This window comes from Natrix helvetica, assembly GCF_964273705.1.
Source record: "Natrix helvetica genome assembly, chromosome: 12".
NCBI lineage: Eukaryota > Metazoa > Chordata > Lepidosauria > Squamata > Natricidae > Natrix > Natrix helvetica.
In genome coordinates, this window is record NC_138556.1 from 9,300,996 (window position 1) to 9,326,980 (window position 25,985).

General features: G+C 44.4%; 1 protein-coding gene across 1 annotated transcript in view; it reads right to left on the bottom strand.

Moving 5' to 3' along the window:
• Positions 1-25,985, bottom strand: part of PCSK6 (proprotein convertase subtilisin/kexin type 6) — a 116,218-nt gene that overhangs the window by 61,744 nt on the left and 28,489 nt on the right. The window contains exons 3-6 of the mRNA XM_081964814.1: positions 16,992-17,102; positions 13,086-13,229; positions 9,815-9,891; positions 4,440-4,528 (exon numbers count right to left, since the gene is read on the bottom strand). Coding sequence (XP_081820940.1) covers positions 4,440-4,528; positions 9,815-9,891; positions 13,086-13,229; positions 16,992-17,102 — 421 coding nt within the window. The remainder of the gene's footprint in view (positions 1-4,439; positions 4,529-9,814; positions 9,892-13,085; positions 13,230-16,991; positions 17,103-25,985) is intronic.

The window sequence follows — 25,985 nt, forward strand, 5'->3', positions numbered from 1 at the left end:
TTACAGGCACAGACCTTATCTAGCGTGGAGAGATGCCAGGCCGTTATCTGCACAACTTGGCAAGGAGTCTCGGAGAGTCCCGAGCCAATTAAGCGAGCTAATTGTCTCCTGCAAACTCCACTCCCCTTTCGCTCCTCTTTTATTCCCTCTGGGAGGGACCATTCATCATCCACCTGTGGCCTTACTCCCAAGTTGACCCCTGTTTTTCAGCTGTTCCCTTCGTCTGGCAACTCTGCACATGCGCACACTGGGAACAGGCTCCAGCTGTTCTTCTGCCCCACTGATGTCTGACTCTGAAGGCAGCTGATAACTGGCATACGGCTCTGGCCCCCTCTCTGCCTCCGACACAGAGCCCTCATCAGAGCCTTCCCCAGACTCCAGGACTGGCCCATGTTCCTCCCCAACCTCCTCACTGTCCGAATCTGCTGCCAGCTCCGCTGGCTGCTGGCGGCCCACAACAACACCTCTCCCAAACAAGGGTGATCTCTGTCAGTTAAGATAAAGCTGGCTTGAATGTTTGGTTACTCTTGACACCCACAAAGACAGCAATCCCACAAGGGATTCCCTGATTAGGCAGGCCAACACAGACCTTTCAACCACAGCCAGATTTATGGCAGCCTCAGCTTGCACAGATTAAACTTTAAAGTGTTGCTCTCGGTCAGACAAAATGGAGCTATTGGCTGCACCAGCTGAGGTCGCCATAAATCTGTTAGTCTTTAAGGAGCTTAGAGCTGGGCCGGGGATAAAGGTAGGCTGGCATCCATAGATGAATCCCAAGGGGACCTCTCATTTGCCATAGCTACGAAACCCGCATGTTTTCGGGGATGGCCACTTCAAAGGGAAGATCTCTTTGTAGAAGACGTCAGAAGAGGAAGGGTCTCAGACCACAGGTCTCAGAACGGGTGTTCCTTGGGCAAACCACAAAAGCAATGAAAACAAGCATAAAGGTAAAGGTTCCCCTCGCACATATGGGCTAGTCACTCTAGGGGGTGGTGCTCATCTCCGTTTCAAAGTCGAAGAGCAGCTCTGTTTGAAAACGCCTCCATGGTCATGTGGCCGGCATGACTAAATGCCAAAGGTGCATGAAACGCTGTTACCTTCCCACCAAAGGTGGTACCTATTTTTCTACTTGCATTTTCACATGCTTTCGAACTGCTAGGTTGGCAGAAGCTGGGACAAGTAATGGGAGCTCACTCCGTTACGCAGCGCTCGGGATTCGAACCACTGAACTGCCCACCTTTCTGATCAAAAAGCTCAGCACCTTAGCCACTGAGCCACCGCGTCTTTTAAGTGATTTACAGAGTCAGAATCTTGCCCCCAATAATCTGAGTACTCATTTTACTGACCTCAGAAGGATGGAAGGCTGAGTCAACCTTGAGCCGGTGAGAATTGAACTGTTGGCAGTCGGCAGAATTAGCCTGCAATACTGCATTCTAACCACTGGGCCACCGCGGCTCTTCTGAAATAATTTTCAGTTGCTGTAAAACCTCCTAAAACAAGCCGGTTCTGAATGGCAGGACACAAATATCTTCCATTCAAGGGGTCAGAGGAGCCTCGTCTATCACCAGGGACAGGGCGAAGGCTATTACTCTGTTCAACGAAGAACAGACACTTTCAAGAACAAGAACACAAGGTCAATTCATGTGTGACTTGCGCCAAGCATCGGGGGCTGCTTTAGCGGGAGGAAAATCCCAGACTAACTTGTGGAATTATCTAGAGGGAGAAAAAGAATGCAGAGAATGTAAACATGCTACTGTACCAATAAAGGAGACTATTTGTAGCTCAGGGTTGGAACGAGGGGTCCTTGGTGCTCGTTGAGCTTGGTTGTTTTCTCCTGCTACTAGCGCCAATGTTACTTGCTTTGGGTAATGAAATATCCTCAAGAAAACCACCAAGCTCCGAGAGCACCAAGGACCCCATAGTCCTCCTCCTCCTCCTCCTCCTCTCCGCACCCCCCATTCCCTCCTAAGACTGATGGCAGGGATGGGCTTCAAAAATTGTAGCAAGGGGTTCTCTGCCGGGTTGCTAGGTGGACCTGGCCACGAGTCAGCCGCCTGCAGGGGGCGTTTTTGCCCTCCCCTGGCTCTGGAGGCTTTTGTCGAGCCTCCGGGAGAGCGAAAATGGCATCCCCAGGCTACAGAGGCCCTCTGGAACTGTTTCTGGCCTTCCCAAACGTCCGGTGGGCCCGTTTTTTGTCGTCCCTGAAGAAGTCTGGACCGACAGATGAGGCGACAGGCCACTGAGGTAACAGGAACAGCTTTTATTGAACAGAACCACTCACAAAGGTAACTATGTACAATTCAGCACCCTGCTCTGCTTGACCGCTATTTATACGGGAGCTGTCAAGCAGAGCAGCCAATAGTAATAGAGCCCGCTTCCAGCCCGGCGCATCTTAACCAATAGGCGCGAGCCTTTGGTTGTCGGGCTGTCAGTTGTATGTCAAGGACTTGTGGCCGGTTGTAAATTGAGGACTTAAGACCGGTTGGAAGTCAAGGACATTACAGTCCGTCCGTCCCCCCGCGAGCCTCCATGCGTGCCCTGCACTTACCTGCATCCAAAACGGGCCACGCGGGGACTCCTGGGGGGGGGATGGGATGGACGGGGTCAGCTAGGAATGGGAATTGGGGATTATCTGAACTGCACAGAATCTTAGCTAGAGGTTCTCCCGAACCCCTGAGAAGCCCCAGCAGCTCACCCCTGACTGATGGTGTCATCCAGTTGCATAATGAAACATCCGCAAGAAACCCACCAAGTTCAGAGAGCATCAAGTCCTCCTCCTCCTCCTCTTTGCACACCCCATTGCCTTCTGATGGTGCTATCTAGTTGGGTAATGAAAGATCCTCAAGAAAACCATCAAGCTCAGAGAGCCCCTCACATGCTACAATCTCCAACAGATAAGATGGGGACAAGTGAGAAAAGGCAGCAGAAGGCCTCTCTTCATAAGCTCCATGCAGAAAAAGGAGGCGATGCCTTTGAAGTATGATTGGATATAAAATTCCTTAGCATTTCTTCCAACCATTCAGAGCCCATCAGCTGCCCAATGTAGCCTATGTATAATAAAGAAATACTTCCTAAGCAGTCGTCCTGTTCTCTGGAGGGAATCGGACATCAATTGCATTTTGTAAGATTTTGTGAATGGCAGCCAAGCTAAATATTTGATATTTGACCTGTGTGTTCAAGCCTGGATTTGACTCGGTATATAAAACAGTGATAATAGTGCTCCTTTCTGAGGGCTAAATAGACATGTATATAGAAATGAAGGGACATTTTCTTTCTCTCTAAACTAGCAATTCACTTCTTGTAGACTATGTCACCAGTAAGTATCACTGGAGTTTTATCCCCTTAAATAAAATAGGAGGAAGCAGAAGGAATTGTCTAGTGGGTTATTAAATTGGGGAACAGAGAGGAGGCATAGACAGAGAACAAAAATACTGGATATTCCTATATTTACTGTATATTTCCAGGCTGGTTTAGCAAAAATTGTAAAAGATAACTCTGCTAAACAACTAATTTCCACATCACTGTCAAACTATTTACTAAGTGTGTTGTTGTTGTTGTTGTTGTTGTTGTTGTTGTTGTTATTATTATTATTATTATTATTATTATCATCCTTCCTATTAGCTATCTTCTCCCACTTATGACAGCAACCATGTTGCTTGCATCTTTACGATTTATATCGTTCTGTTATTTCCTAGTATGATTTGATTGCTTATTAGTAACCCATGACTATCACTAAGTGTTGTATCTTAAGATTCTTTATGAATGTATTTTATTTTTCTTTATGTACAATGAAAGCATATGCGTCAAAGACAAATTTCTTGTGTGCCCAATCACACTTGGCCAATAAAGAATTCTATTCTATTCTATCCTATCCTACTCCATCTTATCCCATCCCATCCCATTCTTTGTGGAACCCCCAAATGATAAGACTTAGGGTCAAAGAGGTAGCTGGTGAGACAAATATATAGTACAGTAATGGGAATCCTTAAAACAGTAACATTTTCAACTGCTTTCATAAAACAGACTTCTACAAAGAACAACGGCTGGCATATATATATATATATATATATATATATATATATATATATATATATATATATATATATATATATATATATATATATATATATATATATATATATATATATATATATATATATATATATATATATATATATATATATATATATATATATATATATATATATATATATATATATATATATATATATATATATATATATATATATATATATATATATATATATATATATATATATATATATATATATATATATATATATATATATATATATATATATATATGTATGTATGTATGTACCTCTCAAGTTCAGCAGATTCACTTTGAAACAAGATGGGCAGGAAATAAATTTAATTAATAAGTAATAAATAAACATTGCAAGAACCCTCTTTCTCACCTCCAATTCTCGCATTGTATGCAATGCCCACAATGCAGATGGAATTGTTTGCGGATGCTGCCACTTCGCCAGCACAGCGGGTGCCATGCCTAGGAAGAGAATTCACAGGCAGATTTTAGAATTCAGTAGAAACCTTATACGCGTTGGAAGTGGAGGGAGAGAGGGAGGGAGGGGGAGAGAGGGAGACACAGAGAGGGGGGAGGGAGGGGGAGAGGGAGGGAGACACAGAGAGAGGGAGGGAGAGAGAGGAAGGGAGGGAGGGAGGGAGAGAGGGAGGGAGGAAGAGAGAATGAATGAATGAATGAATGAATGAATTAATTAATTAATTTGTCTATGAAGATTCTCAGTCATCCCGGCCACGGTGCAAAAGCAAAGGTGCTTTTCCAAGAGGTAACTGGGCTTTCTGGTTTTTCTTTGAAGGCATTTCGCTTCTCACCTAAGAAGCTTCTTCAGCTCTGAAGAAGAATGAGCTGAAGAAGCTTCTTGGATGAGAAGCGAAATGTCGTCAAAGAAAAACCAGAAAGTCCAGTTGAAAAAAAGCACAGCTGGGACAGAAAGAGAGAACGGGAGAATGTACAAAAGAATTGACTAACACCTGCCCATCAGAGTAGTTTTTCTCCTGTTCTTCCCGGCAAACTTTATTTGGGGTGGAGAATGCAGGAGAAGAAACAGCCTGTTATTTCATCTCAGAGGCATTGGGGTCATGTTCATTCAAGGCATATTAAGGCTGCAAATGTCCATCCCCCCCCCCTCCACTCTTAAAAAGAATCCTGAATTTGTCTTAATGGGCTCATCATTCACTTGGCATTATTATTGATTTTAATAATCCATCTAAGACACATTTAGCTTCAGACTTTAATCCTTCACCCTTGAAATCCTCCTAAATATCTAATGGAAAATTCAATTCCATGCCTATAGAAGATGGCATGGAAGGTAGCCTGGATCTTTCAATGTTTACCTTTCTTAGGTGCAAAGAATCGTGTATTTAGTTTGGGATATGTGCAGCCTATGATCCTGACTTTTTAGGTAGTCCAATCAAGGCAGACAATCAAGACTCCGGAGAGAAACTAGTTTTTAATTGCTCTGTTGGTAAAATAACTTTGCTGCGGTTTACCAAACTAACTTAATCAGTTTGGTTCATAGAACACAAAGAGACACATTGGGTGTCAAGCTAAAGAAACCAGGAACTGGAGTTGATTTCAAAACATTTAAGGAACTTTCTTTTCAGCGAAAAAAATAAAGGTAAAGGTTCCCCTCGCACATATGTGCTAGCCGTTCCCAACTCTAGGGGGCAGTGCTCCTCTCCATTTCAAAGCTGAAGAGCCAGCGCTGTCTGAATACATGCTCTGTGGTCATGTGGCTGGCATGACTAAATGGCAAAGGCCCACGGAACAGAAATAGAAAAGGTGGTTCCTATTTTTCTACTTGCATTTTTGTGTGCTTTCGAACTGCTAGGTTGGCAAAAGTTGGGAGCTCACTCCGTTACATGGCGCTAGGGATTCCAACCGCTGAACTGCCAACCTTTCTGATCGACAAGCTCAGCGTCTTAACCACTGAGCCATCACGTCTCTACATATACACAAAAATCTGGTCTACTAAAGGGTCAAGTCAAATGGGCACTAGATAAGGGTGAGTGGAATTCACCATTGACCCTTATCAATGGTGTGTGTGGGGGGCAGATTTGGGTCTCTTGTTAGGTTGTTGGTTCGTGCTCCGAACTTGTCAATTGGGTTGCCAATGTTTTGTCACCATTCAAGGTGACATCATCGGTGCGTTTTGAGTTGTGCTCGTCTGTCACAGGTCTTCAAATACCTTTTTATGAGATGCGAATTGGTCTGAATGTTGCGTGTTCCGATATTTCTGAGTCATTCGGGGTCTCTTGTGGCCGCGCAATGATTCCAAATTGATGACATATTTAACCTCGCCCTCCAGCTCAGCCTGCTCATCTACATTGAGGCTCTCGCGGTGTGCCGTGCTACAATGTTTGGTTTGTGGGTGCTAGCTAAATACAGCAACCCTGGAGTCTGATTCAGAGCTACTTTTCATTACCACCGCAGGTATGATAAACAATGCTAGACAGAGGTAAAGTAAATTTCGGATGAGCAAAGGCACTCTATGCAAATCAAGGACAAGCACGTCCAGGGAATTACTGAGGTACGTTTCTGCCTTCTGGCAGTCATTAAAGTGGAACGCCTCCATGGCAGCCTGTGTTCGGAAAAGTTTCAAAAGTGCGTCTAAGTTTTTTGACAATTAATCCCCTCAATTAATGAAGTGCTCAGAGGATTACTATCATTAGAAAGAGAGAAAGGCTGATCTTAGGAAGAGAGCGTTCGTAGCAAGCTGAGTCCCGTAGCAAGTCTGAAGGAATATATTTGCAGGGCAGCCAAACAGCTGCAGAATTCAACACAAACTAACACCATCCCATCCCAATCCAGCCTAGGGAATTGCCGCGCTACACTTTATTAAGCAACTGTAGCATCTTATTTCTGATTGCATGCCAAACTATGGTTAATGAGGTTCAACTATAGTTTGGCTGGATGCCCTGACTGAAAACTATTGTTCCAATGGCTGATTTGCCTCCAGAATTGCTTTTAAGAAATAGAAATGCTAAGCAGAGAGAGAGAGAGAGGGGGGGGAGGGAGGGAGGGAGGGAGGGAGGGAGGGAGGGAGAGAGAGAGAGAGAGAGAGAGAGAGAGAGAGAGAGAGAGAAGGATTGAATGCAGGCACCCAGGAGCAGCTAAGTGCCCTTGGTACCTGCCAGGTTTCCTGCTCCACTAAACTTTTTAATATGTTTAACTTTTTTTAAATAAATAAATAGTGAGATAGCAAGTTGCAAAGCAAATCACATTTGAATGACCCCTGTACACTTTCTTGATAAAGAGGATGGGCAGAGTTTATATTCCATTCGTCAGAAAGACAATTTATAGTCCAAGAAACTAAGCAAGGTCCTATCTGAGCTTCTTGCTCTACCCATTATGCAGCTGAGGGCCATGCCCTCTCTTATCTAACCATTCCCACGTGGGCAGCACCTCTCTGCCAATTCTCCTAAGGTCTCTTCCACACACCATTGTATCGTCTTGCGGGAGAGTAGCAGAGACTGAGCTGCTAAACAGGTAGTCCCAAAGGTGCTTTTTCAAATGGCAACTGGACTTGGTTTTCTTTGAAGACGTTTCCCTTCTCATCCAAGAAGCTTCTTCAGTTCTGACCGAATGGCAAAGGATGGAAGGATTTATATTCCTTGCAATCATCTAGCCTTTAGCATTCTGTCTGAGAGTCATTGAGGCCACTTTGAGGTGCCCCTGTGCCCTCAGGGGACACCTGAATCGTGCAAATGGATGTGGGATCTTCTTGGAACTGCTGAAAGGACTGTGCTGTCAACAGGAGACAGGTGACGTTGTATCCCTTCCTCTCTGTTGAGAGAGAGAGAGAGAGAGAGGGAGGGAGGGAGGGAGGGAGGGAGGGAGAGAGAGAGAGAGAGAGAGAGAGAGGGAGAGAGAGAGAGAACTCCAAGTGGCCTCAACAACTCTCAGAAAGAGTGCCAATGACAAGATGACTGCAAGGAGTATCAATCCTTCCATCTTCCATCATTCAGTCAGAACCAAAGAAACTTCTTGGATGAAGAGTGAAACGTCTTCACGGAAAAACAAAGTCCAGTTGCCTCTTGAAAAAGCACCTTCGGGACAGCCAAGACCTGGATGATTGAGAATCACCATAGACATTTTGCTAAATATGTATTTTGTAAGATGGTTATGGCCCAGAGAGCAGTTCATTTTCACGTATGGGCAAGCCCATTCCCAGAACCCGATTCACATTCTAAATGTGCCCACGGATGCCCAAAACGCTATGCCTTCATGTGCATTCCTATTTGAAAGTCTGGGAAGTTTGCAAGTGGTCACTAAATGAAGACTCCCTGTATGCCCCATTGCTTCTGTTCCTTCCACTGTCTTTCTGTCTTGTATCTACTTTCAGACAGCAAGTCAGGGGTGAAATGCTACTGGTAGTAAAAAAAAAAAATGGTAAAAAGAAGTTTTTAAAAAGTTCTGCCCATCAGCTGTGCGACAATCAGTTTTGCCGCACAATTTATATTAGTTAGAAAGCAGGAAATCCTGCTTTCTAACAAGTCCGAATCGTGCGGCACAGCTGTTGTCCCCCCCCTCGCTGTTCTACTTACTTTTGCAAACTCAGAAAAGGCTTCTTAGCACCTGCAGTGCGAATGCACGCAAAGTGTGCGTTTGGCGTGGGTGTGCCTGCGAAGCGAACGAGTAACAGACTACAGAGCATTTCACCCCTGCCCCGCTCCAAGCCCCTTAAGGGCTAAATTGTGATCTTCCTTCTTTGGTAAGTATTGTGCCTCTAGACAGCACAACTAGCATTTTGTAATGCTAGGTTGTATCTGAAACGGATTCCCTAATTAGCGTAGACCCAAACCTAAGAATAAGGTTATCACCTGGTAACGGAGTATGAGAACTTTAATGGAAAAGTTCAACATACAAGAGCTGCAATCCGTGAGAAGAAAGAAATCTCTTGCTCAATTCACAGCTGTTCAAAGCTAATGAGCCTTGCTTAAAATATATAGTATTAAAGCAACCTGAAACTGATTGACTGGCCCTTCTCCATTTTTTTCCCCCAGGTTCTTGTAAAAATCTTACATTAGCTAAAACTTTCAGCTTGGCAAGCCACATGGGGCCCCATGGCTGCGCCATGCAAAACAGATTTAAGATTATCTGCTTTGCATTCTCCCACCCACTCACCCTATAGCCAAATTTGGAATTTTCCTTTTACGCGTAAAACTCTCCCTTTGAATGAGGCTTTTGAATGCGGGTTATTTAGGGGCATAGTAGCCAGCTATTTTTCAGGCTGATAGGCACCTGTTTCACTATGTAAAGGTAAAGGTTCCCAGCGCAGATATGTGCTAGTCATTCCTGACTCTAGGGGGCATCATCATTCCTGACTCTAGGGGACGTCATCTCCGTTTCAAAGCCAAAGAGCCAGCGCTGTCCGAAGACATCTCCGTGGTCATGTGGCTGGCATGACTAAACGCCGAAGGTGCAAGGAACGCTGTTACCTTCCCAACAAAGACGGTCCCTATTTTTCTACTTGCATTTTTACATGCTTTCGAACTGCTAGGTTGGCAGCAGCTGCGACAAGTAATGGGAGCTCACTCCATTGCACGGCGCTAGGGATTCAAACTGCTGCATTACCGACCTTTCTGATCAACGATCTCAGCATCTTAGCCACTGATCCACCGCGTCCCAACCAATGCTTCACTAGCTAACTACAAAAACAGAGGCATAAAGTGAAAGGCAGCCCAGTTCCATTCTTAATGGGGAGTGGTAGGAGAGAGAGCAAAAAATAAAATAAAAAATGGAACACACTTATTCTCATTGCTTGGATCATAGCGCGGAGTTGGATCTTCATCATTTCCGTTGACATCATAGCTTGCATGGGGGTCCTAAGGGAGGAAAAAGAAATAACCTAAAACACAGCCAAAAAGTACATCAGAAACAAGACACAAGGAGCAATGGGTGGAGATCAAACGAGATCTAACCTAGAACGGAGGAGAAACTGCCTAACAGCGAGAACAATTCACTAATGGAATGGCTTGCCTTCAGAAGTTGTGGGTACCCCACCACTGGAGTTTTTTAAGAGATTGAACAGTCATTTGTCTGGAATGATCTCCTGCTTAAGCTGGGAGCTTTTAATTTATTTTTACTTATTCGATTTGTCAATCATTTACAAAGGAATAGGTATAAGACATGAGCATGAATGAAATGGGTACGAATCAATGGGGACGGTAGGCATGATGGTGTACTTATGCACACACCCTTGCAGACCTCTTAGGAATGGGGTGCGGTCAACAGTAGCCAGTCTAAGGTTGAAGTTGTGGGGCTTTGAAGCTGTAACAACAGAGTCAGGTAGAGCATTCCAGGCATTGACCACTCTGTTGCTGAAATCATATTTTCTGTAATCAAGTTTGGAGCGGTTTACATTGAGTTTGTATCTGTTGTGTGCTCTTGTATTAATGCGGTTGAAGCTGAAGAAGTCATTGACGGGTAGGACATGGTAGCGGATAATTTTGTGTACTACACTTAAGTAAAACAATAGACGGCGTAGTTCAAGGTTTTCCAAGCCCCTGGTGGTATAGGGTATTCTATTGTGAGCAGAGGAGTGTAGTACTCTTCTCATGAAATACTTCTGGACTCTCTCAATTGTACTAATGTCCAATATACAGTGTGGATTCCGGACAGATGAGCTGTATTCAAGAATTGGTCCAGCAAAGGTTTTGTATGCCCTAGTTAGCAATACAATATTACTGGAGGAGAAGCTTCGTAAGATTCAGTTAACAATTCATAATGCCTTTTGGGTGATGCCGTTACAGTGAGCTCTAGCACTTAAATTGTTTGCTATGAGTACTCCAAGGTCCTTGACAGAGTGAACTTGACAGAGGTGGACTAGAAGACCTCCAAGCTTCCTTCCAACTCAGTTATTCTGTAAAAGCTCGTTGTCACTCTGCTTATACCCATGTTCTTCTTCCAAAGACCTCAGAAGGTTTTTACAGGATTCCCATCTCTGCATCAAGATTTGTTCAGACTAGCTACACTAGATTACTTAAAAATAAGCTTTGCTGCATCCAACAGGACGAGTCATTCTTTGCTTATTTACTGGTTCAAAGCCGTTTGCAAAAAAAAAAAGAAAACTGAATTCTTGAGCTGAAAGAAGCTCTCAGAGAAGTTCACCGCTCTTGAATATCCAAGCTAGAAGAACCACACAAGAGATGTGTGTAGTCCTGGAAACGAAAGCAGCCTAAATGGCGGGGACCTTCTCTCTCAGCCGGTCATCAGTTCCTTGAAATAATGGCACCATTTCCCAGACTTGCAGCTGTCCAAGCTCAGGAAAATACTTGTTTCAGATGCATTACAGAGGTAACCAGCGGCTGTGTGCTATATAGCTGTTCTGTTGCATCCCCTTAACTCAAACAAGAATGTACAGAAAGCAGAGCTCCTATCAGATCCAAGGCACTTTGGATTGCTTTGCATCCAAAAATTGCCTCCCTCTACACCGGGGATGTCAAACTCAATTTCCTTTGAGGGCCGCATCAGGCTTGTGTTTGACCTCAGGCGGGAGGGCATGGTGGGTGTGAGCATGGTGGGCGTGGCCAGCTCGTGTCGAGGGTGGTGATGCCTCTGGTGGTCTGAACGGCCTGACAACGAAAATGGGCTCCTGAGCACCATTTTTGGCTGTGACGGCCTCCTGAAATCCTCTGCCAGGGAAAATGGAGCTCGGGAAGGTGGCACAGTAGTTAGAGTGCAGTACTGCAGGCTGTTCCTGCTGACTGCTGGCTGACTGCAATTTGGCAGTTCGCATCTCACCAGGCTCAAGGTTGACTCAGCCTTCCATCCTTCCAAGATGGGTAAAAGGAGGACCCAGATTGTTGGGAGGCTGACTCTGTAAACCGCTTAGAGAGGGCTGTAAAGCACTGTAAAGTGGTGTATAAGTCTAAGTGCTATTGCTATTGCAGAGGCACTGCGGGCCGTTCCTTTGTTGTTTCCAGGGGGGCCCTGTGAGCCAGGTCTAGGCACCCCACGGGCCGGATCTGGCCCCCGGGCCTTGAGTTGGATACCCCTGCTCTACACAACATTCAAGAAAAAAGAAAGATGGACAAAAGACAAGAGAGTAAAACTGCAAACTTAGGTACTCCTAAAGCAATTGTTCTAACGCCCCGTTATGGGAATCTAGTTGCAGACTAGGTGACAGAAGAAACCTTTGCAGGGTCCTGGGTGAGAGCCTGTTCCATTTCTCCCACTCTCATGGAGACTACCAGAATATTCTGGAGGCAGAGAAAATCCCTGATGATGATGATGGGATGCAGTATGAGCCCAACAGCTTGGTAGAATAAACTTTTGGTCCCAGTTAATGACTCAAGATTGGATCCTGTGACACTATCCAAAGAGTACGTATATTTATCTTCATTCACTACCAGAATTACTGCCTTGATTTTTTTTTCTGCTGAGATCATGCAAAGTCAGCTGGCATCATAGAATCAAGATCACGTGAAGTGTTAATACCACTTTATAAGGCCTTGGTAAGGCTACACTTGGAATAGTGCATTCAGTTTTGGTCGCCACGATGTAAAAAAGATGTGGAGACTCTAGAAAGAGTGCAGAGAAGAGCAACAAAGATGATTAGGGGACTGGAAGCTGAAACACATAAAGAATGGTTGCTGGAATTGGGTATGTCTAGTCTTATGAAAAGAAGAAGTAGGGGAGACATGATAGCAGTGTTCCAGTATCTCAGGGGCTGCCACAAAGAAGAGGGAGTCAAGCTATTCTCCAAAGCAGGGAGAATTGTCCTGAGGGCAGGACAAGAAGCAATAGGGGGAAACTAATCAAGGAGAGAAGCAACCTAGATTCCTGACACAGCATTTAACCAGTGGAACACTTTCCTCCACAAGTTGTAAATGCTCCAATGCTGCAAGTTTTTAAGCAGACATTGGATAACCATTTGTCTGAAATGCTATAGGATTTCTTGCCTAATCAGGGGGTTGGACTACAAGACCTCCAAGGTCCCTTCCAACTCTGTTTATTCTACTCTTTGTACAAGTAGACAACAAAAGATGTGTGCCAAGACGCTCCCATCTTTACTTACATAGTTCTGTACAAGATCGGGGTGACTCCTCTCTATGCCATCATCAAGGATAGTCACTACGACACCTTTGCCGGTGTATCCTCTTTGCCAAGCTCCCAGAACATTCATTTCGGACCTGCATTCGCTGTTGTTGTCTTCGCAATGCTGAAAACAAAGAGAGTAGTGAGTGAGCTGTTGCTTTCCTTCCCGTACCTTTCACATTCAAATCAGAAAGACGGTAGCTACTCTGAATTGGAAAATGGTAGGGTCATTTGGATGAGATAAAGGAAGCCACTGCCCCAGGCAGTAGAAGCAATTGTGTTGGTTCTGCTGCGACTCTCTCTTCCCATTTCTTGGAGAGATTTCTATGTCCCACATCTATCTTTGCACTTGACCTGTGATAAAAACTACTGTATTTTTTGGACTTGTGTGTGTATAAGACGCACCAAGATTTCAAAGAGGTAAGTAAGAAAAAAAGTTTTTGTCCTCCCCGGCTCCCAGGAGCACTCTGCAGGATTCAGCAGGGCTGGGGGAAGGCAAAAAAACTCTGTTTTGCAAAAATGGCCAAGTGGAAGGTTCATCTTACACTCCAAAAACTGCAGTATATCACATTGGGAATGGGGAAATAACCTTCAATAGCCAACCTGGTTGGCTTCTATACAGTGATCCTTGACTTATGACTATAATGGAGCCTGGAATTTCCATCATTGGCCATGACAGTTGTAAATCAAGGACTTCACGTGACTGATCTGATTTTATGAGCTTTTTTTATGGCCACTGTTCAGCGGGAGTGGTGGTTGGAAAACAAATGCTGCAGTCACAAAGAGAGTCCATTCATTCCTACAGGCAGTTTAGGACAGAAACTGGCTGAAAAGGGCGGGGAACCTTGTAAATCACAGTCACATGACTGGGAAATGCTGCACCCAGCCATAAAAGTGAGCCAGTTGTCAAGTGCCTAAAATATGGTCATGTGGCTGCCTGGTGTTTATGCGTGTACCCATTGGAACTCTGGAACGGAGTCCTTAACTACCTTTGAGCAGGGGTGAAATCAACTTACCTTCGCTATTGGTTCACAAATGTGAGTGCACACACATGCGCAGAGCATCAAAAATAGGACGTGATGACATCCAGGTGGGTGGGCGGAGCCCCCCGCTGCCACCACTACCGGTTCGCCCGAACCAGATAGAACTGGCTGAATAGCACCACCTTTTGGGGGGGGATCTGTCATTACTTCCAATGGTCATCCAGTGTTAAGCAAGGACTTGGTGAACGTGGAATGGAGAAGTTCAGTGCAAGAAGTCCTCATCTTACAACAGCTCCCTTAGTGACCGTTCAAACTTACAACGGCACTGAAAAGAATGACTCACAGCTATTTTTCACACTTAGGACCATTCCGATGCTTGACAGCTGACTCACATTTATGACGATCATAAATTCACACTGATTTACGTCAATGGGGAAGCCATGTTCCCTTAACCACCCTGTGACAAAGTTAACAACTGCAGTGTATTCACTTAACAAATGTGACAAGAAAGGTAGTAAAATGGGGCGAGACTCACTGAGCAAAATGCGCACTTAGCCACATCGATTTTGGACTCCTTTGTGGTCATAAGGTCGAGGACTACCTGTAGAAGTTAAACCTTCTTAATTGATCCTTTGGTGTGTTACATGAATACTCTTTAAATATGATATAGCCATTCTCTTGGTGATGAAAGAATTACTGCATTAGTTCAGATATTGGCTGGGTTCAGACATTGGTAGCTGAACGAACACACGGTGCATTTGATTTCCAAGATTGAACTTTTGGGCTTCAGACCCAGGTCCTTTTTCTGGATTTTAACTGGAGGCCGTAGCTGCAACCCAAACCAGACCGAAACAACTTAACCGGAGGTATTGTCCTTTTTTCTGGCACCTGGCAAGATCAGCCACTGTAAAGTATTAGATGTGAAACTTCTCTTGAAGAGTGTCCAGGAGTGGCAGCCTGCTCCAAAGTACAGCAGCTGAGCTTCGGCTAAATCCGCCAAGCAAATCACTGAGAACCTGTTTTTGCTGTTATTTTAAGACTATTGGAAACACCCTGACCATTTCCAAGGTGGTTTTCACACCAGCGAATGTCCTGCATAGCGTGGGACTCAAAAAAACAACAACCACCAACCCAGAATGAATGTCTGCTCTTGTATCAGTCTGCCTGCGTATGTTGCTTCTCCAAGTTCTTTTGCTGTTTACGGGTGGGTAGAAACCAGAGAAAATTAAACTCACACTCTCTCTCTCTCTCTCTCTCTCTTTCTCTCTCTCTCTCTCTCTATTGGGACTCGTTAATTAGTTTAAAAAGATTTGTGGCAGATTGATATTGTATATGGAAGTGGTTCTCGATCTTTCCTTCACCACAGATCTCCTGCAAATACCTTTTGTGGCCACGGACCATGGCCACTCAAGATTTAACTCAAGATTTAAAGCACCAGGCTGCATCAAGACTTCGTGGACACCCTGTGACGATATCACGATCCCCCGGTGGGCTGTGGACCACAGGTTGAGAACCACTGGTCTATGGTACTTGAGACATGACATTACCACCAGTGGTAGGATTCAAACATTTTTACTACCGATTCTGTGGGCATAGCTTGGTGGGCGTGGCAGGAGAAGGTTACTGCAAAATCCCCATTTCCTCCCAATTAGCTGGGACTCAGAGGGCAGATAATAGATGGGGGTGGGGCCAGCCAGAGGTGGTATTTATCAGTTCTCTGAACTACTCAAAATTTCCGCTACCAGTTTTCCAGAACTGGTCAGAACCTTCTGAATACCACCTCTGGTTTACACTGTGTACACGCAGATATCAAATTATTTGAAGCCAAGCCCATAGCACAATTTTTTTAGGGTGCCCAGCTGGACCCCCTTATCCAATTTTGGATCGTTAAGAATTTGTAGAATTCAAATTTCTTAAGATCATCCATTCAATTCCCAAAAGATGTCTTAATACCACTCAGAAACCAGAGACAGGCCTCATGAAAGTGGCTAGGAGGGAAGTCATTCATGTATTTCTTAACATTATTTTTCTACCTTCCTTCCTTCCTTCCTTCCTTCCTTCCTTCTTTCTTTCTTTCTTTCTTTCTTTCCTTCCTTCCTTCCTTACTTCTTTCTTTCTTTCTTTCCTTCCTTCCTTCTTTCTTTCCTTCTTTCTTTTTCTTTCTTTCTTTCTTTCCTTCCTTCTTTCCTTCTTTCTCTTTCTTTCTTTCTTTCCTTCCTTCCTTCTTTCTTTCCTTCTTTTTCTTTCTTTCTTTTCTTTTTTAATTTGTCTTTTATTATATGAAAACTCTGAATAAATATAGAGAACAAACTTTGTCATTTGTCAAACTTGCTTCTTCTGGCCTGATACTTCTAGCATCCCACAAAGATAGGATGATTCACCTGCAAGCTCAAATCACTGTAGGCAAAACGTGCAGGTCATCATACCAAAGAGGGTATCTCAACCTCTCTTAACCAACAATTAATTTTATTGCACATCTGTATGTACTTGGTGGGCACGTACACCATTAGAATGATTGCTTGCCCAGTCAACTAGATGTTTTGGCTGGATTTAGCATTTTTATCCACCTACCAAGTCCTTCCGAGAACCTATTATTATTTTGTTGTCGATGACCATAAAACTAACTGCAACACTAAAACAACCCATTCAAACAGGCTCAAATGCAACAAGAGCCAATAAACCCACTATAAAGACAATTGAAATGTATGTGTATAAGAAGCAAATAAAGGAGACCACAATAAAACAAAGCAAAATGAAATAAAGTAAAAGTAAAATTGAGTTCAAAGAATAAAATGGCTTCCTTGTGACGTCACTCCAAGATTAGGGCCCCTTAAGCTTCCTATGGCAATAGCTGCTCTTTACACACACGCATGCGCACACACACACACAAAGTGTATAGTTACCATGTACCACATTTCAGGCCAAGATGGGTCATTGAACGAAACGAAACGGTGGTTCCGACGGGCTTGCCTTTTTACTCTTGCTTTAACCTCTTGTTGCTGCATCCACTTTACCTAGAGAACGATAAAATAGTTGCGTTTGTCCCTTTTTGCTTTCTCTTATAAAGATCTGCTTCCTTAGAACAGGGTATTTGACAGCTCCGTTTTTACTTCGGGCTCATCGATGGCTCTCGGTTAAGGTAATTGAATAACAACGAAGAGGGGACATTAAAAGATCAAAGTGAATCTCATTCATCAGTAAAAGCAATCCCCAGAGCAGCAGTAGCTCTTAGTCTTTAAAATGAGACAGAGAAAAATATCTGGTGAGATTCTTAAGGATTCTAGAAACAAGGGGCTATCCCAGACAAGGTTCTTGTCCTCATAAAACTCCTCCTTATATGAGGAATCCCACTCTTTTTCTGCACTTCACAGCTCTGCTTTTCTACTTAGTCCTCAATGGAAGTCACCTAGAAGATAGTAAGTAACAAACCAGAGTCTTAAGGGGATTGTGTAGCATTTTAGATTCAAAAGGGAAACCATGCTACTGTTCTGACCGAGGCTTCCCAAGATTCTGAAGCAAACTCCTTTTCCCGACAAAAACACCTTTTGTTAATTTGCTGTGAATTCTGCTCATTCACATCCAACAAAATCTTTCAAGGGAGGATTTACAGTCACAGACCTTATCTGGCTTGGAGAGCTGCCAGGCCGATATCTACAAAACTTGGCAAAGAGTCACAAACCAATTAAGCGAACTAATTGTCTCCTGCAAACTCCACTCCCCTTTCTCTCCTCTTTCATTTCCTCTGGGAAGGGCCGTTCATCGTCCACCTGTGGCCTTACTCCCAAGTCGGCACCTGTTCTTTAGCTGTTCCCTTTGTCTGGCAACTCTGCCCATGCACACACTGGGAACAGGCTCCAGCTGTTCGTCTGCCTCACTGATGTCTGACTCTGAAGGCAGCTGATAACTGTCAGAAGGCCCTGGCTCCATCTCTGCCTCTGACACAGAGCCCTCATCAGAGCCTTCCCCAGACTCCAGGACCAGCCCATGTTCTTCCCCAACCTCCTCACTCTCTGAAACTGCTGCCAGCTCCACTGGTCGCTGGTGGGCCACAACAGCTATAGAATATCCCAGGACCTTTGGGTGGTAGGAAGCAAACAGGGCAACTTTATGGTATCAGTTATGACAACCCCTTAAAACCAAACACATCTTTTCCCATGATCACGCAACTGGGAAAAGATGCAGCAGGTATTAAAAAAACTACCAATAGGTACTACAGGAATGAATGTTTGTGCTTCCAAGTATCGTTTTTTTCTCTTCAAATCCAGTGTGTTGCACAAACCAAGTGCCCAACTGCCCCTCCAAAGAATATCTTCTAATAGCGAGGTTGTTCTCATGAAAAGCAATTTTGAACCTGCAAATGTCTATGGAGATCGTCAATTATCCAGGCCATAGGGGACTCAAAGGTGCTTTTTCCAAAAGGCAACTGGACTTTCTTGGGTTGGTTTTTTTTTCCCTTTGAAAACATTTCACGTCTGAGGTTCTAAAGAAGCTTCTTGGATAAGAAGAAGTGAAAGGTTTTCAAAGAAAAAATAAATAAAGTCCAGTTGCCTATTGGAAAAAGCATCTTTGGGTGAACCTATGAACATTAGGTAAAGTTAAAGATTCCCCTCGCACATATGTGCTAGTCATTCCCAACTCTAGGGGGCAGTGTCATCTCCGTTTCAAAGCCGAAGAGCCAGTGCTGCCCGAAGACGTCTCCGTGGTCATGTGGCCGGCATGACTGAATGCCGAAGGTGCACGGAAAGCTGTTACCTTCCCATCAAAGGTGGTCCCTATTTTTCTACTTGCATTTTTACGTGCTTTCGAACTGCTAGGTTGGCAGAAGCTGAGACAAGTAACAGGAGCTCACTCCGTTACACGGCATTATGGATTCGAACCGCTGAACTGCTGACCTTTGATTGACAAGCTCAACATCTTAGCCACTGAGCCACCGTGTCCCTATCTATGAACATTACTATCATTTTTTCTAAGCTTTGCATTCCCTTCTTCTGCCTTTTTCTTACTTCCCTTCTTTTTGGTATTGAGGCAGTGTTGACTTCTGACCATTGCCTGCATGTGTCCCTGCAATTTTTTGGGAAACATTTTCAGGAATGGTTTGCCCTTGCCTAGTTCTTCCTAGGGCTGAGAGAGACACTTCCCAAAAGTCACCCAACTGGTTTCATGCCTTCGGTAGGACTAGAATTCACAGCCTCCTGGTTTCTAGCCTGGTGCCTTAATCACCTGGCTTTCTTTCTCTTTTGCTGTTGTTAGTTGCAAAGTCGTGTCCAACCCATTGTGACCCCACGGACAGCATTCCTCCAGGCCTTCCTGTCCTCTACCATCCTCTGGAGTCCATTTAAGCTCACACCGACTGCTTCGGTGACTCCATCCAGCCACCTCATTCTCTGCCATCCCTTCTTCTTTTGCCCTCAATCTTTCCCAGCATGAGGGTCTTCTCCAGGGAGTCCTTCCTTCTCATTAGGTGGCAAAAATATTGGAGTTTCATCTTCAGGATTTAGGACCTTCTAAAGAGCAGTCAAGGTTGATCTCCTCTAGGACTGACCGGTTTGATTGCCTTGCAGTCCAAGGGACTCGCAGGAGTCTTCTCCAGCCACCAGAGTTCAAAGGCCTCAATTCTTTGGCGCTCAGCCTTCCTTATGGTCCAACTTTCACAGCCATACATTGCAACTGGGAAAACGGTAGCCTTGACTATACACCCTTTTGTTGGCAGGGTGATGTCTCTGCTTTTTAGTATGCTGTTATATATATCTTTCTGTTATATAGGTTTTATTTCCTAATGCTCAACACATTGCAGAAACAAGAAGCACCATTTGAGTTATTAGCCTGCCTGAAACCAAACGACAATGACAAATCAAATCAATGCTACGAAAAAAAACAAAAGAAAAAAAACCCATTTTCCCTAACTGTTCAAATAATTTCCGTCCCTTTTGATCAAAGTCAAAATAATACTTCTAGCTCTTGCTGTGCAGCTTTGCTACAACAGCTGCTCTGCAGCTGGAGACTCCTGTTCACACACTAACAAAATAAATTATAAATCTCCTGCACATTGAAAACAGGAGGCAAAATACAGTTTATCCGTTATAAACCTACCAGGATTACAATAAAACTTGGAAATGATGTGATCTCCACCGCACAAGGGGAGAAAAAGAAATTGGTGGCTTGTTCCACCTCCCCCCCCCTCCTTTCCAGCATCCGAGAAAACCACCATGAAATCTGGGATTAAACTCCAAGGTAAACACAATCCCCAAAGGAACATAGAATCTCAGAAAATGAGAGTCTTATATATATAGCTTAGCCTCACATTTTGATAGCAATAAAATGGAATCCTAAGGAGGACAGGGGGGGGGGGGGGAATGACAAGGATGACCTTTTCAAACGCTGTATGTTTAGCCAACTGCTCGGAACGCCATCAGATGTTTAATGTGTGCTCAACGGATTCCTGAGTAATTGTTCAGAAGATCATGAAACATCTTCAGCCTCAGAACCTTAAAGATTTTTTTTTAAAACTTTGCTTGGGCTGTTTTTCCTCCAACAGCCTGGCTTTCATGTAGGGTGGTTCTTGGTGGTGAGGGGCTTAATAAAGTAGGGCACATTTAAAAACAATCATCCCGTCCCTTAAGCGATCCTTCTGGAGATGAAAATCAGCAACTTCCAAAATTCCCCAGCCGTATTGCTAGTGCTGAAGATGCTGGAGTGCCCAGAAGCCCCCTAAGGGTGAGGAGAGCTGGTCCAGATGAATGCCTTTGCTACGCAGTTTCTATCAAGCTGGTGAGAAGTGGAGAGACAAAATGTGCTTGGTCAAAGCTAGGTAAGGACAAAGCACAGCGGTGCTGAAGGCACAGTACTAATTGCCGTATATGGACAAATCAACTTCAGGAACCCTCTATGATAGGAGTCTCCAACCTTGGCAACTTTAAGACTTGTGGACTTCAACTCCCAGTTGAAGTTCACAAGTCTTAAAGTCACCAAGGTTGGAGACCCCTGCTCTATGGCAGCAGTCCCCAAACTTTGAAGCTTGGTGGCCCAGCTTGGATGTAGAGAGCTTTGCTGGATGAGGAATTCTGGGAGTTGAAGTCCACAAGTCTTAAAGTTGCCAAGGTTGGAGACCCCTGCTCCTATGGCAGCAGTGCCCCAACTTTGCTGCTTGGTGGCCCAGCTTGGATGTAGAGAGCTTTGCTGGATGAGAAATTCTGGGAGTTGAAGTCCACAAGTCTTAAAGTCGCCAAGGTTGGAGACCTCTGCTCTATGGCAGCAGTGCCCAAACTTTGCAGCTTGGTGGCCCAGCTTGGATGTAGAGAGATGGGAACGAGGCCGCACAAGCAGCGGGCCAGTGAACACATGCATAATATGCACAATTCAACTGGCGCAACTTAAGCTGTGCAGATGTGTGCATGCCCATCACCACACCACTCGTGTAGCCCAGTTCCAAGTTTTTATGCTGTATTAAGTTAGAAGATAAGATATCAAATATGTTACCTACAGTATTTGGGTAATGAAATATCTGGAGGAAAACCACCAAGCTCAGAGAGCACCTGGGACCCCAAAGTTGATCTTTGTTACAACCAGTAATACATTTGATCCATCTCCAGACATGCTTTTAAAGTAATTTTCCCAGTTCTGTGGTCCTCCATCAATAAATCCACCATGGATTTATTCATGTAAAATATTTTATGCTATTATTCATATACTGGTTTTCCAGATTTTAAGTGATGCTACTTTCCATGGGTCACACATAGCAGCACCATGGGCAATAGTGAGAAATGATGGGAGTCACATCAATCTCTGGAGGGCTGCAAAGTTGCCTACTGCACCCACAGAGATACCACCTGTGCTATTCACACTGGGTGCTATGCTCACAATTTGTAGAGGAAAGGTGCTTTCCCCCTCCATTTGAATGGCGTTTTTATCAACATTTCAGTGCATTTATTTCCTTTGGAAATCAATCATGTCCCCCCAAATGTGCACAAACCCTCATGTGGTTAATTGGATGCTGATTGCGAGGCTATTTATAATCCTGTCTAAATGATATGACAGAGGCCAAGAGATGTACAAGTTGTGAGAAGAGAATAAAAATTAGCCAGGCAAATATGCTTTGGAATATTAGCTGAAATCACACTCCAGCCTAGTCTTTCCCAAAGTGGAGCTCTCTTTACAGATGGCAAGCCTGGGAGTTGCTCCGTGGCAGAGACAAATGGGTTTATTTCTGATTCAGCTGATGGGTTTTTGAATTTTTAACTTCAGGTTTTCTTGAAAATGCTCCACGATGATGAGTTTGCAAGCAGTCTGTATCTCCATTTGCAGGACCTCACTGTCCTCCCCTCTTTGGAATTTGCAATGCAGAAGGCATTGCAATGGAATGGCAGCTCGGCAGCTCTTCCTTCTAAGCAACTGCTCAGATTTTATTTTTATTTTTTGCATATACCCAGACAAATACATAAAGCTTGGCATAGAAAGGACTTCTGTAATCCTTCAAGCAGTTTACTAGCTGTGGTGGCGCAGTAGTTAGAATGCAGTATTGCAGGTTGACTCTCTTTACTGCCAGTAGCAATAGCAATAGCACTTAGACTTATATACAGCTTCACAGTGCTTTACAGCCTTCGCTAAGCAGTTTACAGAGTCAGCATATTGACCCCAACAATCTGGCTCCTCATTTTACCCTCCTCAGAAGGATGGAAGTCTGAGTCAACCTTGAGCCTGGTGAGATTCGATCTGCCAAACTGCAGGCAGCCGGCAGTCAGTAGAAGTAGCCTGCAGTACTGCATTCTAGCCACTGCACCACCACGACTAATACATGCCAGTAATTCGATCCTGACCAGCTCAAGGTGGACTTAGCCTTCCATCCTTCCAGGATCGGTAAAATGAGGACTCAGAATGTTAGGGACAATATGCTGACACTGTAAACTGCTTAGAGAATGTTATAATAAAGCACAATGAAGTGGTACATAACTCTAAGTGCTATTGCTATTTTTATTTCTCATTAGCCGATAACCCGGGATTGCCCGGATAGTTATTTATAGGGGGGAAAATGTCCAGACCAAACGTAATTTCTATTGTTAGATTTTCCCCCTTACCAGAGGGAGTCCCCTTGTGGAGTACAGTAGAAGCCATTTTACAGCAGTACAGTAGAAGCCATTTAAAGGCACAACAGGCTGCATCTTAACAGAACGCTCCCCTTGAAGGAGTGTTAGGGATGTCTTACACCCACAGTATTTTTCTCCAGAGAGTAACTCATCTGTATACCATGTTTGATTGAAATTGCTCGATGTTTCCTGTTCTTAGTGGGGCAAGGTTGACAGCCGAAAAGCTGGTTTTGCCTCATCTTCAATCTGCTGCATGAACCGTTGAAAAGGGCTCATTGCACACCCATCCAAGACTGTACATTCAGGTTGTACAGGATGATCTGCTCAACGTGAGCAAAAGGGCAGTTGATTGACTAATTACGCTGGCAAATTTCAGGGAGCCTTTGGAATGCAAATGTCTATAAGGCTTATGAATAAATTGGAAAAAGAGTCTCAGCTGTAAAAGCATCAGTTCATTTCGATGACATGAAATTTACTTATCTTTTCATTCTCCCCTCCCGAAAACCCTTTATTCTAAAGAACCACACAGTATTTTCTCTGACATTTGAATTCCAGGTGGCATTCCTTGTCAGTAAAAGTAAAGGTTCTGCCACTGTCATTTGCATATTCACACAATAACACATTAAATGGGAACAGTCAAAGGGGTGATCCATCTTCCTAAAAATCTTCCTAAAATAAACTAGAAAGGTACTCCTTGATTATGAAATCACAATAAAGCCAAGTCCAGAAGGCTGCCATGCTAATTTTGGACAGCGTGTTTAGGTAAATACTAATGGCACAGCGCTTTGCTCAACAATAATTTAAACACCTGTTCTATTGCAGAAATCATTCATTTTCACACCCAGAACCTCATTGGCCTTTCTTTGAAATCCGACAGCGCTGTGAAAAGTTAACAAATGGTGTTTTTTTTTTTCCTTCCAAGGGACAGGGCGCTCGGTCAATTTTTGCTGCTGGATAAGTTCAAATCACCTCACTGAAAGCGTATTTGAGCTTTTCAAAAGTACAACGGAAGAAAAAGTTGACAAAGAGCACTTGAACTTTTACCGTTTGGGGTCAGCTTGCAAGACTGAGGAGGGCTTTCATCTGGGACTAGTTTAAGACCCCCTTAATGCAGTGCCCATGAAACTGTATTGTCTACTTTTTTTGCGTTTGCAGAGCGTGCACGGCTCCGGAAGGGAGACTGGCGTGAAAAACACGCGTTTGGAGGGCTGCGCGCAGCCGAGCAGACTTTTGGCGCTCTTTGGCGGTGTTGCGGCTTGGATCCGGCCCAATCTCGATCTGAACATTACGGGCGGCGTTTCCCGGCTCCTGTGGCTGCAGTGGTTGCCCGGCACACCTGCACACCCGGGAATATGTCCAGGGCACCCCGCCCGTGGGAAGGGAGAGAGAATGCCCCACGGGGCTCTCCCTGGCCGCTCAGGACAGGCACGAGACCTTCCATTTGGGCGCAGCCACCAGTTTAAATTTAGACTAGCCAATTGATCAAATTTATGTCCAAATTTACCTTATCTAGTTGATTTAGTTGAAATTAGCCAATTTTCCTGTCTAGAGAACCAAAATCACAGTGCTTGGAATTAAAAGACTGAGAGGAAACTGGAAACCAATAGGAGAGGCAGAAGGTTAAGAAGTTTTCTCTCAGTCTAACGGACCAACCAGGCTGTGTTAAACCCTCGCGTGACCCCTCCCTCTACTCTACTGGAAAAGACAACAAAACAGGCTTCACGTATACATTCCAAGGGCATTTCCATGTGCAGCATTAGAAGAACCTTTTGGTGTAAGCACAAACTTTTCTGAAAAAGGGTTTTTTTCAGGGAGTGGAAACGACCCGGAATCAGAGCCAGTTTGGTATAGGGCTGTGATGGTGAACATATGGCACACATGCCAGAGGTGGCATGCAGAGCCCTCTCTGTGAGCATGCATGCTGTTGCCAGCTGCTCTCTGGTTTACGTTGCACATGCTGGTCTTCACAGGTGCCAGAATGCTGGAAAATGGCCCGAAAAATGGCCCCAAAACAAGCCATTTTCCGGGCTGTTTTTCGGGCCATTTTCTGGGCTGCTTCTCAGCTGTTTTCAGGCCAAAACCAACCCAAGAAACGGCCCCAAAAATGGGCAAAAAACCGGGCAAAAAACAGGCATGCGTGTGCCAGCCAGCTGGTCTTCAGGTTTCCAGCACATGCGTGCACATTCACGCGCATTCCAGTTTGGTCACTCAGTGCCGAAAAGATTTGCCATCATTGGTACAGAGGTTCAGTGAGCAGAAAGTATTTAGAGGCAGAGATATTGCAACTCTTTAAATGAGAGGCATCTTTTCCTGTAACTGAAGCCTGTAGCAGGAAAAGACACAGCTGCTTTAAAGAGTTGCAGACAAGCGCTACGTCCATTAGCATCGACATCTTAAATTCTGTGCCATTCTATTTCACACTGCAATTATGTGGGGATGGGTTAGGGTGGAAAGGGAGACGAAGTCTCCCCTCCATGCATGACCAACTGATTGTGAAATGGCTCTCTGTCGTTGGTTTTGAACTTTTAAAATTCTCTCCGGTAGCTATAAACTGCAGAATAGATAATTGGTGTAGCTAAGCTCTGAAAGAATCAGTTTTCTGGGTTAAGGTTAGGGTCCTCCATTAGAAGCTGTGGGCGGGGTACCATGCTCCTAAAATGGACATCTTCAAATTGTCCCTCTGCCCCCAGGGGGGGAAAAAATCATAGCCAGGTGATCTGCATCCAATTTGCACCCATTAGAGGGGTGGAGTGGTTAGAATAGTGTATTGCAGGCTAATTTTGCCAACTGCCAGCAATTTGATTCTGACCAAGGTTG